The sequence below is a fragment of the Ceratotherium simum genome, chromosome 14 (genome assembly GCF_057802395.1).
Source record: "Ceratotherium simum simum isolate JZ-2026a chromosome 14, ASM5780239v1, whole genome shotgun sequence".
In the NCBI taxonomy this organism is placed as follows: Eukaryota; Metazoa; Chordata; class Mammalia; order Perissodactyla; family Rhinocerotidae; genus Ceratotherium; species Ceratotherium simum.
Window position 1 is genome coordinate 60283049 of NC_141913.1, and position 16952 is coordinate 60300000.

A 16952-nucleotide genomic window follows, 5' to 3' on the forward strand; every position below is an offset into this window, starting at 1 on the left:
CTGTGCTTAATTTTCCCATCTCTAAACTGGGCATCCTTCATCTTTATCTATTTAATAGTAAAGAGGTGAAGATAGATAGTGAAACTGTACTCAAACACGACAAATTTGCAAGCCAAGATGTTACATAAAGAACATGTAAAAGTTGAAATGATAACTATCCTTCAATAATGACAATGGTAGTGCTTTTAATTTTACTGCTTAGAGAATGAACAGTTTTTACAGCAGCGGTGACACTGGGGCTCCTTTGGCTCAGTCTCATTCCATGTACCCTGATGTACCCGGATGTAAGTAATTCTCCAAAAGTTACTTTGAGTGAAAACCCTCAAGGAGACGACTCAATTTCCAAATGTAAATTCCAACAACATATAGAGGGACCAGTATTGTTTCCAGTCCCCTGGTGAGAAACGAGGTTTTCTACAAAATGAGATTGCCTTTGACATTGCTGCCATTCGTGCAGAGGGTTTTTCAGTGTTAAAAGAAGCTGTTTCTATGGGCAAAGGATTTGTTCGTGTAAAGTTGAAAGTTTACGCTTGTTATGCATGAGGTCCAGGAAGACAGAAGTGATGCAGAAAGACATGGATGTTCAATGTCATGTGGTTTTGAAGGGCTTGTTTCTGAGCTTTAATTGTAATCTGTCTTTTGTACAGAGTATGAGATTCTCGCCACACGTGAACATGAAACTTGGGACCACCAACATCTGTCCCCATACGTGTCCCTTCCCCTTACAGTACTTCCCGCTGCCATGCCTGCAGCCGTCCACCACAGCCCTGAGTCTGTCGGACTCAGATTTCTATTTCAGGTGGAACAGCAAATTCAGATTCTAGATACTTTGCTGTTAAAAGATTATGATAGTCAAACATTATCAGCTTTCTATAGGCAATAACATAAGCAGGTGAAATCACTCTAGAAAAAAATAGTCAACACATGATAATACAGATTTTCTTTATTTGATTTTCATTATTTGACAAACAAGAATACATTGATAGGAGACGAGACCTTCCTTGTAGCATTAAAACTAAATTGTAGGCATTCATCCATTAATTCCACTGCGGTTTTTTTTTTTTCCCCCCTAAAGGCTGCGTGGTATTCAGATGACACAGAAGCAAATGATCTGGAACCCTGACTTGTGCTGGATTAAACGGAGTCTGGAGTAGAACACACTTTCATGGTCAGAACTGTGATATTCTTCCTGGGTTGGTTGTCATTTCATCCACCAAAAAATTTATAACAGAGGCCAGTTGTTATTTTGTGGCACTTTTAATCAGCCATATAGCGAGGGACCTTGGCAAATTACAAAGGGGGTAGGACAGAGCGGCCTGATGCGCTAGGAAGGGATCTGCCTGGGCTCCGGCTTCATTTCCGAGTCCAATAAACTCCGTGACTTTGGACAAAGAACCTATTCTTGCTGGATCTCAGTTTTTTCATTTATAAAATGGGTAGAACTAGATTGTCCCTTAAATCTCAAATTTTACCGTTTAAAGGACAATTGAGTCTTCTCATTTATGAGGGCAGAGTGTCCCAGGCTCCTTCCAGGTCTAAGTTTCTGCTGGCCGACCCCCCAGGTGTGGGCGCACAGAGAGCAAGGCAAAGGCTCCTCCAAGCAGGACACCCTTTAGCCCCTAAACATGCTCCTGCACCTCCCACTGACCAAAGAAACCGTTTACTCAAGTCATTCTAAGATGCGGTCAGCTCTTCACCTGGGATGAGAAAGCACAACAGCCGCTGACAATTTTATGGAACATTTTCCTGAGCTCTAAGCTCAAATCCATCTTTCGTACTGGACACTAACACCAGTCAGTTGGGTGTGTTTTAATTATTATTTTAATTTCACGTTGGCAGAAACACTGTCAGATAGTGCCCTTCAAGGGGAACTCTTCATTTGGGGGCCGTTGGAATCTCTGTACTTTTGGCTCAGTGCTTCTGGGCACATACGAGCCACATGTTGGTTTCCCCAAACTACACTCCATGCAGTACTTAGCCTGCTGCTGGAGGGGTCCAAGACACGCTTCCCGAGAGTGGCCCTGTCTCCCGGGATGCTTTGAGCAAGCACTGAAGGGCAGGCCTGTGATGGGCACTATGTCGTATCAATAGATGCTGGGACGGTATTTACACCAGGACACTTTTAGTCTTACTGTCACATCTCATTAGCTACTCAGATCTAGTGAAAGAATTCTACAGAAGACTCAAGAATACATAATTGAAATATGCACCTTATTTGACTTTCTTTGAATATTAACTCTCTTCTATCTAGAATTACTTGAACTGATAAATATTGGTAAAATATTATTTACAAATTTGGTTAGCTGTTTTTTTGGGCCAACATTCCATAGTTTGCTCATGTAACAGCAATAAGGTTCTCATATCAAACATTCTTCCTTTTATAAGTTGAAATAACATGATGCTAAAGGTCTAGTAAAAAATAGAATTCAAAGCTTAAAATGCCCACACCAACAGCATTGATAATCCAGAGTTTTACATTTCGACTTCTGAAATATGATCCTAAATATTTAATTCTGGGCCATAACTAGAAAATTAGTTACGGAAAATCTAACTTTCAAAAAAAAATCCCAACAAACTCCAAACACAAAAATTAACTAACAAAGTTTGCAAAGATAAACTGTGTCTCTGAATAAGTACTATAAATAACAAATACTATTTAATAAAACAAGAAAGTGGAAAGTATAGAGAAGAGTAATTATGAATCCTTCAAATCAGGTCATTTCGCATCTGGGTTCCATTCATAGAGCTTGTATTGTAACCCGTAGGAAATGATTGTCCATAGTTGATTGTGCTTGGTCTTTTTCCATTGTATTTTTTCTGAAAGTTGTATGTTGCTCATCTGTTTTTATATAAATCTAAAATATGGTATTTATCCTATATGTACGGGTGGTAAAGTGATCAAGTAAAACATTTTCAGGATTAAGCAGCCCCGCCCCCTTTTAAAGGAAACTCTGAAAGTAGTAAACTCAACCTAATTGGGAACTCCACGAAGGGGTTAAAACATTACCCATTACAAGTCGTGTGGCCGTTATAAATGTTACCTAAATAAAAGCCAGAAACAGGAAGCCAAAAACCAGGTCCCTACGGCAGGCATGTGTCTTAAATGATATCATTTGTCAAGTTTCCAGCATCTTGTGGTGGTGAACAAAAAAGAAGGTCTGTGTTGTACTGAGGACATTACATCCTCATTAGCTGGAAAGTTCCTTAAGCACATAATGCAGGATTTTCATTTTAATAAGAAGCAGCCACTTGTCACTGCACTTTCATAGATAAATACTGAATGTAATACTAATGACCATTTACAGAGGCTCTGTCCTACTCCTGAGAAACTCCATTCAGATGAAATCATACAATAACAATTTATAGAACGTATCACGCAAAACTTCTGTGTTGTTTCTTTGCAAACTATTCTCTGAATTTTTTTTTAACGCTGAAATTGGTCAACAGTAGAAGTCATCATCAAAGGGACCCGAAATGACATTGTTGGTATTTTTTGCATGCAAAAAAAATTTGAAGGAATAGCATTTGGCTTTTTAGAAGTCACAATGGAATGGTAAGGAACAGCTGGGACCCTCTGGTTTCTCGGCTCACCTACCAGAGTCAAGCCCCTCCATGTGCCCAGCCAGAGGCCTCAAGGCTGATGTGCAGAGAAGGCCACCTTGAGAACTGGGAAATAACTCCTCCTCCACGATCGTCCAGCCCTGGCCCCGTCTCTAAAACAAAGACTGACAATTGCCCTGAATTATGGATGTGCTTTTTGTGATATGTAATGCAGTTCAGAAGAAAGGTGTTGAGAGCATCGCACCATTTCACCTCCCATTAGCGGCTGGTCTTGAACGATAATCCCAGAAGATGAAACTGATGCTGAACTATGACCCTCAATTTACAAATCATTTTTCAGAAGAACAAAAAAAAAGTTTAAACATATTTTTGGCATTATCTGAATGGGTGGAATCTTTCATGCTTATTTTCTAAGAATAAATGAAAACAGCATGCACTGTAGTTCCTTAGTTTGGGGAAAGAGAGAGCATGAGGTTTTCAGATTATATTTTATTTTAAACCTGGGTATTTGAAAATTTTTTTTACATGGCTGAATTTAGTATATTCCTTCAAAACATAATAAATTTCTATTCTGTAGCTTAAGGGATCCATCAGTTAAAATGTTGGTCTTTCATCTTTATTACCCACCCATGAAAGTGAAAGAAACCAGGATGCACTTCAGTGTAGAAGCAGCAATTTGGTTGGCAATGTCCTTACTCCTCAAGTCTTGACAAAGGGGGAAAGCGCATCATTGCTGAGATTTCACACATCCCTCTGCACAAGCGGCAGCTAAGCCTATCAGACGTATACTATGCTACATTTAATAATAATCTTTGATGAGCTGATTTGATTACAATGTTCCTCCCTTACCAGGCATTTCCTGTGCAGTTACATTTCATAAAACCTGTCCCCTCCCCTTTGTTTGTTTGTGTATCTGAAAGCGAGGCAAAGTCTCTTTCCGTTTTGCTACAGCTGTTAGGTCTGAAAGGGACAGATTAATAACTGAGCCCACACTGGCCCGGCTTTCCTTGCACCCTGCACTAGTAACCCTTTGCTATAATGAGGACACAGAGCCTCGCATCAGGCTGCTACCCTCTTCATAACTCAAAAGCGTCACAGTGGCAATAGCCTCTGGTGCCATTTGTCTTTAGTGCAGTTGTGACACTTCGGCATGATCCATAATTTGGCAGCTATTTACCGTGACATTTCCCTTCAGTGCAGCCATAACATTCAGTGAAGCCATCATTTGGTCCCATTTACCATATAAATTGTATTGTTGTGCATGCATGCTATAGCAGCTACATTAGGTACCTGAAAATGAGTAAATCTTGTAAAATAGATACTAACAGCTATTCAGCAGGAGGATTTCCTTGCTCCTCAGACGGAAGGAAAGAAAACTTAAATATGGTCACCAGGTTTCCAGGAGCATCTTTAATTGCGTTCATATTTATTCAGCATGTTCGATACACGGAAACCCAAGGCTTTGAAAAATAATCTGGTGGGCTTTGCCTTCAACTAGAAAGGCACTACGGGATTTCCAACTCAACGATGAACGCTGTGGCAGTCTCTGGTGAGCTGAAGGTTAGGAGGCAGGCAGAGCAGCTCTGGGCATGACTTCTTACTCTCACGTGTGTGACACTGGGAGAGAGTGACAAGAAGCATTTCATTGCACTAGAACATGTGGAGAAGTAAAATGTGAACATAGGACCAGTGGCTGCTATTCTGCTTCCAGGATCAGAGATAAAACATGCCTTCTAGTCCGAACATCTACCACACGAAGCAACCGTATTATTACCGAAGATCCCCTGGGCCCCTGCTTTGCACAGTGCTATTTGATATACCCTGCTGCAGGCTGCTGTGACCCTCTTGCAGTGTGCCTACACAGTGCTTTCCCACGCATGGCAAAGTTGTGTTGTGTAGACCCCCAATGTGGGTGTAGCACATACTTTTCCCTTTCCTGGGCATGTATTAAGTTTTTAAAGTCCCCTGAATCTCTGTAGTTTCTCTGTCTAAAACTTGCTTTTTGTCTATATGTTTTCAACACTAATTTACTTCGAAGGGAAAAGAGAAATTCTCTTTTCCGCACGTGCCTCACCAGGATGATTGTGCATAAAAGCCATTAAATAAGAGTTACTTCTTTAAAATAGGTTTGTGCTCACTTAATCATTTTTTCTAATAATTTAAGAAAATCAAAGTTTTGGGGTAATTCCTTAAAATCTATTTAGTTAGTTGGCTAGTGATTTATAGGGAAAAAAAAAGGCCACGTCCTGAGAATATGGACTCTGAAATATGGCTGACTTTGCAATATCTCTTATTTATTAACTACTTATTAGCATAAGAGCAAACTCTCCAAAGCAAAGAATTTGTGAACTATTTTTAAGACCGATTTTAAAATCTCATCAAGCTGAGGACATACTGATTTGATCAGATCTTGCATCAGGAATTAATTTAGTTCCCTGGAACAATAAAGTCTGGAATGAGACTGTCCATGACTAAAGACTTGAATGTAAAAGTTTTACCTCTGAGCCATCGAGGGAAGTTTTATTAGCACATTTTTTTTTCAAGTGAGGGGCAAAGAGAGAAAAAAAGGAAGAGAAAGAGAAACCTATTCCTTAACACCTTACTCTTGTTTTAAGAAATATTATCTCCATTCCAACTAAAAATAAATTGATTTGAGTAATTCTGAGGCATAAAGTACCCATTTTCTTTCTCCTTTGATTTATGTCATTGTTCTGTTTTTACAGCTTACTGTTGACAGAGTGAGGTAATTCAACTACAATTTTTCCAGTGTTTTTTCCCATGTACATATAATCGACGGCCCGGAATACCGACTCCAGGCCGGTAAACCTGCCCTCTGCAGAAAGATCTCCAAGGTCCACCTCACACACCAGGTCCCCACTTGCACACATCTGAAGCAAGTGGTCCATGGCTGCTCGATACTCAGGAAGGTAATGGTTCAAGAAGAAGCCCTGGACGCTGGCAGATTTCTTCAGCAGCTTGGCTGGCAATGCTCCTGCTTTCACAGGGGAAAGGCCAGTAGGAGTTTGGTAGCCAGAGATAAACCCAATGACTATCAAGCGCCCTTTGATGGCCAGGGCGTCTACAGCCACGTCAAACATGGCTCCCCCAACGGATTCATACACCAGGTCGACACCCTCGGGGTACTCCTGCTTCAGGACAGCACCCACGTGCTCGGTGTTATAGTTGATGGGACGATCACAGCCAACAGATTTCAGAAAAGCAGACTTTTCATCAGAAGAGCAGGTTCCAATCACATGGCACTTGGCCTTCTTTGCAAGTTGCACTGCAAACTGGCCCGTCCCCCCAGCTGCTGCTGTCACCAAAACTTTTTTCCCTTCAGACAGTCCTCCGAGCTCTTTCAGGCTGATGTATGCGGTGGTACCACTTAACAGCAGGGAGAGATACTCGGGTTTCACAGAGGGCACTGAAGTCGCAACACTGGCAGGCACCACTGTGTACTCAGCGAAAGAGCCAGCCGCCATGTAAGCCACAGCTTGGCCAACAGTGTACCTGGCACTGGCAGACAGGCCTAGGGCCACCACCTCTCCCACACCTTCGAAACCTACGTCAAAGGGGGTTTTTACTGAAGGGTCGTATCGGCCGGCTGAATAGTTGATATCAGATGCATTAACACCAACAAATCTAGAAGAAAACAAACAAATAAATACATATATTACGATGTTTTCTTCATCAAAGCCTTTATATTCCGCTTAGAGAAATTCCTCTAATTTTGGTGAATCGGGAGGGGTGGCTAAGCTATACATTCTGATAGAATTCAAAAAAATTTGTCCTGATATTCAGTTGAACAAAAGGAATTAAACAAGTATTAGTTCAACAGGGATTTGCAGTCAGAGTTTTGGTATATTTTATTCTTTCATCTGTTTAAAAATAATTTCACATCACTTTAAACATCAAGTTATCTATTTCACATGTATTTCCCTCTGCTTTCTTTCAGAAATAGAAATAAACCGGAAAAAAAAAAAAAAAAAGTCAGGAAGCTCTCTTATGCAAACTTCACTGGAGCTATGAGCTGGAAATTAATTGGCCTCTTAACAAAGATGTTAAAAACAACAGTGGGATAAAATATATTCAAAGAAGTAGACTTGTATTGATTTTGGCAACAATTTAACACTTCAGATAATAATAGTAATGACAATGATATTATTAAAGATTGATGTAATGTGGAAGGTCATCGGTTGTTCCATGTTCCTGCAGGGGCTGTTGAAAACACTGAGAGGGGCTGCCGCAAATTTTCTTTCTGACGTTACTATGTCCAGGGCGAAAATATGCATTTTGATTAATTGAACAAAAATTGTCTCATAAGGATAGAGAAATTTTTATGGAACATTCAACATTTTACAGTCCTTTTCAGATGAAAAGGAAAGCAAATCGTCATTATATTTTTGCTCAACAAGAAGCAGAGACATAACTTGATTAATTCCAGATGATTATTTTCACTTTGCTATCCAGAGTGAATTTAATTGCAAGGCCAGTATTTTTACCAGCCTTTTTTCTCTTGGTATACCTCATAACAAAAATATCTTGATACATAAGGAAAAAAAGCCATCCACTGAGAATTTCAGGAGGTGGCTTAGACACATACTGGAGGACCCTAAAAATGTCACTTGCACCCGTAATGAAATGAAAAGATGGCAGTATGTGGCAGCAGAAGGGAAGCTGGTAAGTAGGTCATTTTAAAATAATTCACTTTTAATTTAACTTAATAAACCCAAACTGCCCTGTGCAAGGATCCACTTCCACTGCGCTATAGGTAACACTTTGCACTTATAAATGCTCCCTTATGATTATGCTCTGCACATCTGCAACACTGAAAGCTCTCTACATATTGTAGAAATAAGGAAGCAGGAAACAATTTCTTTCGGGCACGTCAGGCCGCTTTCAGAAGTTAGCACACCACACAGCCTCGATAAGACCCTACAGAAACCCATACCCAGAAACGATACTCAAGAATGAGAAATGGGAAAAATGATTTTTGCTGGTTTCTCATTTGGCATTTAATACCAAGATGCCTACATTCTATTATTTTGGGGGGGGGCTGCTATCTTTTCTTTAAACTTACATAATTCTTAAGGCCCAGTCTTTTAGAAAAAGGGCCAGCTTCCTGGGATCGTGCTGCTGGACTTAGACAGCAGCCAAGGCAGAGCCCAGCTGGAGCGTCTCGTCTCTCAGTGGCCCTGCTCTAGGCTGTAAAGCAAAGCCCAGGAAGGCGTCCGCGGGGTGGAAGTGACCACCGGGTTTGTTTTGGAGGTGGGGGACTAGGCCCTACCTCCAGCTCTGTTCCCTTCACCCCAGGCCCCTCGCCTCTCAGCCTCTCCCCCCTTGTCCCCCTGGCGTTTCTGCAGTCCCAACTGGAGAGGCCATTCCTTTGCGGGGAGCCCCCGCCTTGGACTCAGAGGGACCACCCCCCCGGTGGTGGCCGGCCCCTCGGGTCTCCCCATCTCGGAACCTACGCGCCCTGGGGGGCCTTCCAGTGGGAAAGCATTGCTGGAGGAAAACGCCCCCCCCCACCCCCGTGCGCCAGGCTGTGGTTTGCCACTTCCCGGAGAGGGGTGTCGAGACCCACTTCCCGGAGAGGGGTGGCGAGACCCACTTCCCGGAGAGGGGTGGCGAGACCGAGCAGGCAGACGCCCCCAGAGAAAAGCGGAGGTGAGAGGGCACACGAACCAGAGGGGGGAGCAAGGGCCAGGCTGGGGGTGCGGGAGTGGGGCTCTGCTGGGAGCTGGGTGGCTGCAGCCGACCAGTGGCAGCTTGAGTTTACCATAGGGGCTTTGCTTAAAAAACCAAATCAAACATTGCGGTTGAGCCCAGGGCAAGCGCTGGAGAGGTGGCAGGAGACCCGCAGGGCCCGCCGCGCACCCCGTCCAGGTTGCGTCCAGCTCTCCGATTACCCCGAGGCGCCCTCGGTGCGCCCCGGCCGGCCTGCAGGGCGCCAGAAATCGGTGCTTCTGGGACTGTCTCTCCTCGGAAGTGCCCGGCCTCCGCTGACGGCCCGACCCTCCCGGCCCGCGGCCTCTCCGCTGCCACAACCGAGAGGCGCGATCAATGTCTCCATCGCCCGGAGCGGGCTGGGGCCGCGGCGGCCGGCGTTGGGGTGGAAGGGCCGCCGCCCAGGCCGCGACCGTGACCTCGGCCTCATTGGGCCAGGTGGAGGTCCCGGCAGGCGCGTCCAGTCTGGTGTGGCCGCGGAGCTCGGGCCCACGGGCGGTCAAGTTCTCGGGCAGCGCCGATCGCACCGCGCACCGGAGCGCAGCGGCTGCCCGCCTGGGGTCCGCCGGCGGCCGGACCGTGACCTTGGCCTACCATGCACCCCCATTTTGCGTGCTCCCCCACCGTCCTGCCATCTTCTAAATCGCCTGCGTCGTGGGTAAGGGCGTCTCGGGCTGGTGGCGACAGCCCGCGACTACTCCGCTCCGCGCCCCTTGCCCCCTCCAGGGTCGCCCAGCCCCTGGTGCCGGCCCCCCACTTCTCCCCGGAACCCCGTTTTAATGCTGCGTGGCCGCGGCGGCTGGTGGGGACCCGCCACTGCCCGGACGCGCCTTCGTCCTTACCTAGGCTTTGGGAAGAGCTGCGTGAGGGTAGGGAACCGCGCCTTCTGCTCCACCAGAAACAAGTTCAAGAGCAGCAGGCGCAATGGGACAGGGGGCCCGGGTCGGCGAGCAGGGACAGGAAGGGCGAGCGGGCGAGGAAAAGAAAGGAAAGCCGCGCTGGGAAGGATGCGCGCATTAGAGACTCTCCTGGTACCCCATTTAATTTAAAATACGTGCTTTTATGAGTGCAGGGTTCTAGCGATCCGACGGGAGGGTCCACTCAAAAGACTAAAATCGAGGAACTCCAGGAAACAGAACGGATCCGGTGTGGGCCTTCCCCAAATATATACCCTTCCAGAGTCACCCGGTTTATTGGCCCTAAAAAGTGCTGAACCCCTTCGTCACGTTTATTATGAAACAGGGCAGTCCTCAGGGGGAGGGAAACGCTTTCGCTGAACAAAAACCAAACCCGAAGACTCGAGTCCAAAGCAAAAGCCTTCAATACTGGCAGACAAAGTCGTCCAAACCAAACTTTCCTTAAAAAAAAAAGAAGAAGAAGAAGAAAGAAAAGAAAAGGAAGAAAGAAGGAAAAAAGAAAAAAACCCCCTCAGCCAGGAGAGTCAGCAGAAATAATGTTACCCTCTCGTGAGCAGCAAACCGTTTATCAAAAATGCCTTCCCCACCCCCGAGTTCCTCTTTGCCATTCCTACAAACTCTTTGCTCCATTATCTTACACTTGAGCAGAAAATCGTTAGAAATATTTGGAAACGAAATAATGTGTCACTACCGTACGAAAAAAAGCTAAAAATAGCGCGCACTGACTTAACGGAGGGCGCTTTCTCCCTTTCTTTTTCTTTTCTGAGGGCTGGGCATCGAGGGGGAGATGGGAAGTTGTCCTCGGACGCATAAAGCAGAAGGGGAGAACTGGATAAAGGAACTTCAGTTATAGGTTCTACAGGGATGGTGTGCGCTCCTTCTCACACCTTCCCTAATGGTAAACTTGATCATCCTACACCGATGTCTAGTTTAGAAGCGCTTCCCTCCCTGTGAATAAAGAATTTGTATTTTCTGTTAAGATGGAATGAGATGTGCAAATGGTTCAACTGAAAGAATAGTCAGAGGGAGCACAATGAAAACCTCCAAACTACCTTTCCCAACAAGCGAATTTGGGTTTAATCCATTCATTCCAGAACAGATTTTATCATGATAAAAATGTGATGCGCTTGCATAAAATTTTCATGCAGTTAACATTGTTCAGGGGAGATTTGGTCTAGGATTAAAATGAACTAACCTGCAGGGAATTATAACGCCTCTATGCTTTAAAAAAAAAAATCGGTAAAATGCCACCTCCATTGACACTGTTTGCAAGAATAAAGGATTTCCCTACAATTTGAGAGTAGGAGCAGATTTTCCAACAGAGGAAGGAAAGGGGGAGACAAAGATTTGCCCACTCCCACCACGCAGAAAACTGGCCCCATTCTCTTTCTGTTGCGGACTTCAACGTAGAAGTTAGAGGTCAAGTTGTACATATAAATATACTATTTATATTGGCATATGTGGAGGGAAAATAAAAGGCATGGATCTTAAAGCAACCCAAACTGATGAGCTCCAAAGGAGGGAGCTGGCGCTCCAGAGCTCTGACCACCCAATTCAGGAACCGACCCTGGTGACCCAGCGCGCGGGGTGGGGGGGGTGGGGGTGGGGGGAGGGGGGTTAGGGGGGCGAGGGGTGCGCGGGCACTCGGCGGGGAAGGGAAAGCTAGGGGCGACGGTGAGCGTGAAGGGAGAGGCGTCGGAGGAGAGGAGGGGAGGACACCCGAGGAGTTGATGCACACCGCAGGCACGGAGGCCAGGAGCCCCGCGCAGCCTCCACCTAGGGCGTGACGGGTGGTCCCCCTTCGATGCTGCTGGTAGTGCTCTAACTTCACACCTTCCCCTGCCCACCCCGCTCAGTCACCCCCGCCCCACTTCACACTCTTCAAAAGGGATTTTATTCAAGCAGTTGTGTGTGTGTGTGTGTTTACATCAGTGTTCACAGTCAATATTATACTTTACCAGAAAAAAAAAAAAAAAAAAGCCTGTGTGAAACTTTTTCCTGTTAAAGTCTGTTTGGAGGCTGTTCAGCCTGGGTCTCATCTCAACTTCTCTTAAATCACTCGTATGTTTTGTAGGTTCGTGAACACACACATGCCCTTCTTTTTAACCTAGCTGGACGCATGTCCTTATCTCCACAGCCTTAGTGTCTCAGCGCACAAGGAAGAAATCCTCTGCAGCCCTGCTTCCACGGACACAAACTTTTTAAAGGACACACACATCCCACCGTTTAAAGCACTCCCGCCACCCCCAAACCCCCAGTCTCCACTCAATCCCACCCTTGGATCACTCAATTTTTACGTTTCCAACAGGTTTCCAAAAGTTTTATGTAATGATCAGAATTCTTCAGTTGTACAGTCTTGTTTGGAAGGCTGATGGGAATCTCTAAAACGGACCGATTAAACGTTGCATCACGATACTTAGTACACTTTGTCCTTCAGTCCTTGCGGAGGACTTACCGTACTTTCTAGCACACAATTTACAACACAGCTACAATCAGAACTTACTCCTGCATAGTATTATTCAACCTGAAACATGCAACACTGTAACCCCTCGGAGGGAGTGAGCAGACCGGCGAGTCCTGCTCTTCGAAGGGGATAGAGGGACCGGGAACACCCCGCCTGCAAGTCGGGCAGCGAGCGGACCCAGCGAGCAGAGACCCGCAGGCATGGCTCCGACAGAGTGAGGTCCCCTTCCTTCCTCTTGCTTCACCAGTTACTAAGGTTTAGTGAAACAGAAACACATTAAGGTGCGAGTGTGGAAGTGGAAAAGATAGTAAGAAGATCGGGTAACTACCCGAGTGTCGAAGGTCTGCCAAACGTGCGGGCAAATGCAGCCATGCCCCCACCCTGACCCTTGCCCAGCCGCCCTGGACGCGCGCCACGGGCCAGTCGCTACACTCCGGGGCACAGACAACAGCCACACGGTACTGACAACACGCAGACGACACCGGCGAGGTGCACACCAACACACCCAATGACAGGCTCCGCCATTAGGAGGCGGCTGACAACCTGGAGCGGACTGGAAAAGCCAGCCGGGTCCCCGGCCTCCTTCCTCCAAAGCACGTTACCTAAACGTCGCAGTTTGTGTCCAGGCTGTTCCTGCTCCACCCTAAAGATTATGTGAACGCAAGAGCCGTGGGTGCGCGCGGGTGGGCCGGGCAGGGAGCCTCCCCTTCTGGGTCCCGTCGGTTTTATTTCGGAAGCGGGAGGGGGAGGAGGGAGGGCTGGAGGAGGGGAGGGGAATCCCAAATTAAAATAACCCTCAGTTATGAGGACGCTCGGTGGCATCGGATATTCACACCAGCAACAGTCACATTACATTCGCCTTCGCCAGATGGCGGCGGGTTCAACTTCCCGGGATCTCGCAAAGTCAGGCTGTGCGCCCGAGCGCGCGCCGGGTGTGGGGACGCAGGCGGGCCTGGGACAGCCGGGGAGACGCAGGGCGGGCCGGGGCCGGGGCGGGGGGCGCGCGCCGGGCTCACCGGTTCCGGACGAGGAGGTCTCTGTCCCCGGGAAGTGGCACCGGGCAGTCCCGGTGCAGGGTGACCGCCTCGCGGAAGTTGGGGCTCAGCCGGGTCACCACCAGCTTCTGCATAGCGCGGGGGATGGCGGAGCCCTGGAAGTCCAGGAAGTGGCGGGCGTACGACATGTCCACGATGGCTCGGGCCCCGGCGGGCGCCAGCCGCAGCATGGCCCGCGCCTCTGCCCGCTTTCTGCGCCGCCGCTGGCTAGGGTCGCGCCCAGCCCGGGCCGATCGGCTCGGCTCAGCTCGGCGCGGGCGGGCGCAGCGGACGGGTCCGCCCCTCCTCCGGCCCGCGCCCTCCCCTCGGCTCCCCCCCTTCCCACTACGCCTGGCTCCCGCTCCCCCCTCCCGCCCCGCTGCGCACAGCTCCAGGAGTCCGTGCAGCCCCCTAGGTTCCCGGGCGCGCCACCCCCGGGGTCCCGGCCCAGAACCGCTGCCGCCCCGGCCGCTGCTCCTTTAATCTTTTTGTTTTGGTTTGAATCTGCTCGGCGCAGACTGGCCAAGGATCCTCTTCGCCCTCCCCCTTCCTCCCGGCGCCCGGGAGGCACCGGATATCCCCACCCTCCCCAAGCTCTAAAAGCCGGATTTGACTCCTCCAAAAGGGTGAGGGGGGCAGCGAGGGGACGCGCGCGTCCCGCGATTGCCGGGGCCCGGAGCCGGCGGCAGCCCGGGGCGTCCTCCGAGCAGCGCGGCGCCCGGCGGCCGGCGCAGGCGCCTCCCCTTCCCGTGCGAAGCGTTCACTTCCTTGCAAGGTGGTACGAATCAACCCCGAGCGCGGCCGGGGCTGCGGGGCACGGCCGGGGGCCCCGGCCGCGCGGGCAGCCCCTGCCTCCAGTGCAGGCGCTCCAGCACCGAACGCAGGGCGGGGGCGTCCAGTGCACCCTGCGCCCCCGCTCCTGGCCTCCTGGCCCCGGAACAGCATGCCCGCGCCTTCTGCCCTCAGTCTGTCCCATGCAAGTTGCACGAACTAAGCCATTTTATTTATTTTGGCCTAGATTTTTTGTTTTTCCGTGAATGTTTTAAGTAGCCTCTACAAAACTGTTACAGGTTTCCCGTTGGGAGGGAACACACATACTGGAAACCAGAGGGCCAAATTCGCAGAGCACATAAACATTTTAAACTTCTAGGTGGGGATGCCGAGGGACTTAATTGAACTGGAGACATTGCGATGATGTATGAAGACCTCATTTTATAACCCAGCTAGAAAGATCTGCAGTTCCATCGTGTCAGTTTTCTTCCTAATTGTCTGTATTGACCAAATAATCAATTCACTTTTCATAGAGGGACCAAATAAAATATTTTCCACATTTTTGTGTGCGGAGCTAAGTCTATCCTTAAATTTTTTATTAAAGATATACATTTTAATTAAAACAATCCTCTTGTTTTCCACTTACCCATGAATTACCAAAATATAAAAGCCACACAGTGTCCCTCCCCAATCAAATCTAACCCCCAAACTAAGATTGTAAAAGTGACACAGGGTTTTTATCTTAGATGTAGGACATTCTTCATCCAAGGGTAGTTTGTGTCCACGTGGGTGCGTGTCTATGAATGTACGGGGGGGAGGGGGGCTACTAACAGGTTTAAAAATCCGCAGGAACTAGTGTCTACTTAACTTGGCTTAGAACACATGGGTTTTACCCAGTATCAGCCAGTGGATTGCAATAACAAACCCCTCAGTGTCTTCCTCCAATGTGCAATCTTTTATGTTATGCTGTATTAAGATTTCTTTTTTGTGTCATATTGTTTAGCTCCAGGAAAAAAAAAAGAAAACAAAGCAATTAAAAAGATTGACAGGTATGGTTTGTGAGAGACCTATTTGTAATTGTCAGGGTGACGTTGGCGAGAGGAGGAGGAGTAAAAACTGAACCAGGAAAAGCAGCTCGATGTGTCTGTCTATCAGTTGAGACTGTCTGAAAGCTCTGCGATCCGAATGTGTGTTATATTTCACTGAAAAGAGGAGAGAGCGAGAGTGCATCTCCCTCTCTCCCAGGAGTTTGGGGGGGATAGTCCACGCTCATCTCGCCCACCCAGTGAATGTCTGCTCTTCATCCCTTTGCACACACTCTCCGGGTTGTTGTTGTTGGCTTTTTTTGTGTGTGTGGGGCGGGGTGCTTTTTTTGTATTTTTCAAAATTTTTCTGTTGGAAGATCAAGACCGGCCAAAAATCCACGATCAAAATGTGTTTGCATTAGATTTCGCATCGGAAGAAGCGGCGATCCTGGCGGCAAAGCCCCGCGGGGAGCGCGGGGCACCAAGTGGCGCTCCTGCGGGGTGACACTGTTTGATCTGTGACTGTTTGGAAGGTGGAGCAGCGCCTGACATCTCCCCCCGGCGCATGTATGTACGGGGGCTTCACTCCTCTGTCTTGTTTGCTTTCTTCCTCTTAGACTAAGTCCGGGGAGGAAAAGGACAGCCTGGATCGGCCTCGCTGGCGCACAATGAGAAAGCTGCCACCCGCGCACTGAAAGCACTCGCCGCGACCCCCGGACCGCGAGGAGAGAGGGGGAGAGAAAGTTGCGCTCGGAGACTCTCGGCTCAAGGAGGAAGGCGCAGGGGAGCGCCCGCAGCGGCGCCGGGAGGAGCGCCCGCCAGCAGCAGCGCGGCGGCGGGGAGGCGGCAGCATGGAGCGCGGGCCGCGGGCCGGCCCTCCGAGCGCCCGCCGCTGCGCCCGCGGCCCGCGCCGGGGATGACTCCGGGCTCGGCGCCCAGGCCCCGCGCGCTCCGCCCGCAGCCCGGCGGCCGGGACGCGGCTCGCGCGGCCGCCGCCGCCGCCTCCTGAGCGGCCCCGGGCACGGCCGTCCATGCGAGCGGCGCCCCGCGGTCCGCGGCGCGCCCGGAGCCCGGAGCCCGCGGGGACGAGGCGAAAGTTGGGCGCGCCGCGGAGTTGCGCCCGCGCCCGGGGCCCCGCGTCCCCGCGCCCCGCGAACTCCGGCGGCGGCTGAGGCGACGGCTGCGGCGGCCCGAGCAGCATGCCGAGGAGGAAGCAGCAGGCCCCCCGGCGCTCGGCAGGTAACGGGCGCGCGGCCCGCGCCGTGGGGAGCGGGGCTGGGAGGAGCAGGCGCGGGAGGGGGGCTGCTCGGCGGCCGAGGTGCGGGCGTGGGCCGCGGGGCGTGGGCCGCGGGCGGCACTCCCCCTCTGGGCCGCTGCGGGCGGCCCACAGCTGGGGAGGGAGGCCCGGCCCGCGCCTGGCCTCGCTCGCCCCGGGGCTGCCGCTCCGTGCCCC

General features: G+C 49.4%; 2 protein-coding genes across 2 annotated transcripts in view; one reads left to right on the top strand and one right to left on the bottom strand.

Moving 5' to 3' along the window:
• Nucleotides 1-929: 929 nt before the first annotated feature.
• PTGR3 (prostaglandin reductase 3) lies at nucleotides 930-13972 on the bottom strand. Its single transcript, XM_004422643.3, has 2 exons — nucleotides 13686-13972; nucleotides 930-7203 (listed from the first exon to the last, which is right to left on the bottom strand). The coding sequence occupies exons 1-2, from the start codon at nucleotides 13892-13894 to the stop codon at nucleotides 6279-6281; spliced, it is 1134 nt and encodes a 377-aa protein (XP_004422700.1). The 5' UTR covers nucleotides 13895-13972; the 3' UTR covers nucleotides 930-6278.
• Nucleotides 13973-16594: 2622 nt separating this feature from the next.
• Nucleotides 16595-16952, top strand: part of TSHZ1 (teashirt zinc finger homeobox 1) — a 76195-nt gene continuing 75837 nt past the window's right edge. The window contains exon 1 of the mRNA XM_087439343.1: nucleotides 16595-16738. Within this exon, the coding sequence (XP_087295469.1) occupies nucleotides 16699-16738 (40 nt within the window). The 5' untranslated portion in view covers nucleotides 16595-16698. The remainder of the gene's footprint in view (nucleotides 16739-16952) is intronic.

Bases quoted from the DNA above. Each gene is read 5' to 3' on its own strand.
- PTGR3 (XM_004422643.3), bottom strand. From the start codon at position 13,894: ATGCTGCGGCTGGCGCCCGCCGGGGCCCGAGCCATCGTGGACATGTCG. The intron at 7,204-13,685 runs GTGAGCCCGGCG...GTTTTCTTCTAG, and splicing joins GACCTCCTCGTCCGGAACCG to ATTTGTTGGTGTTAATGCAT.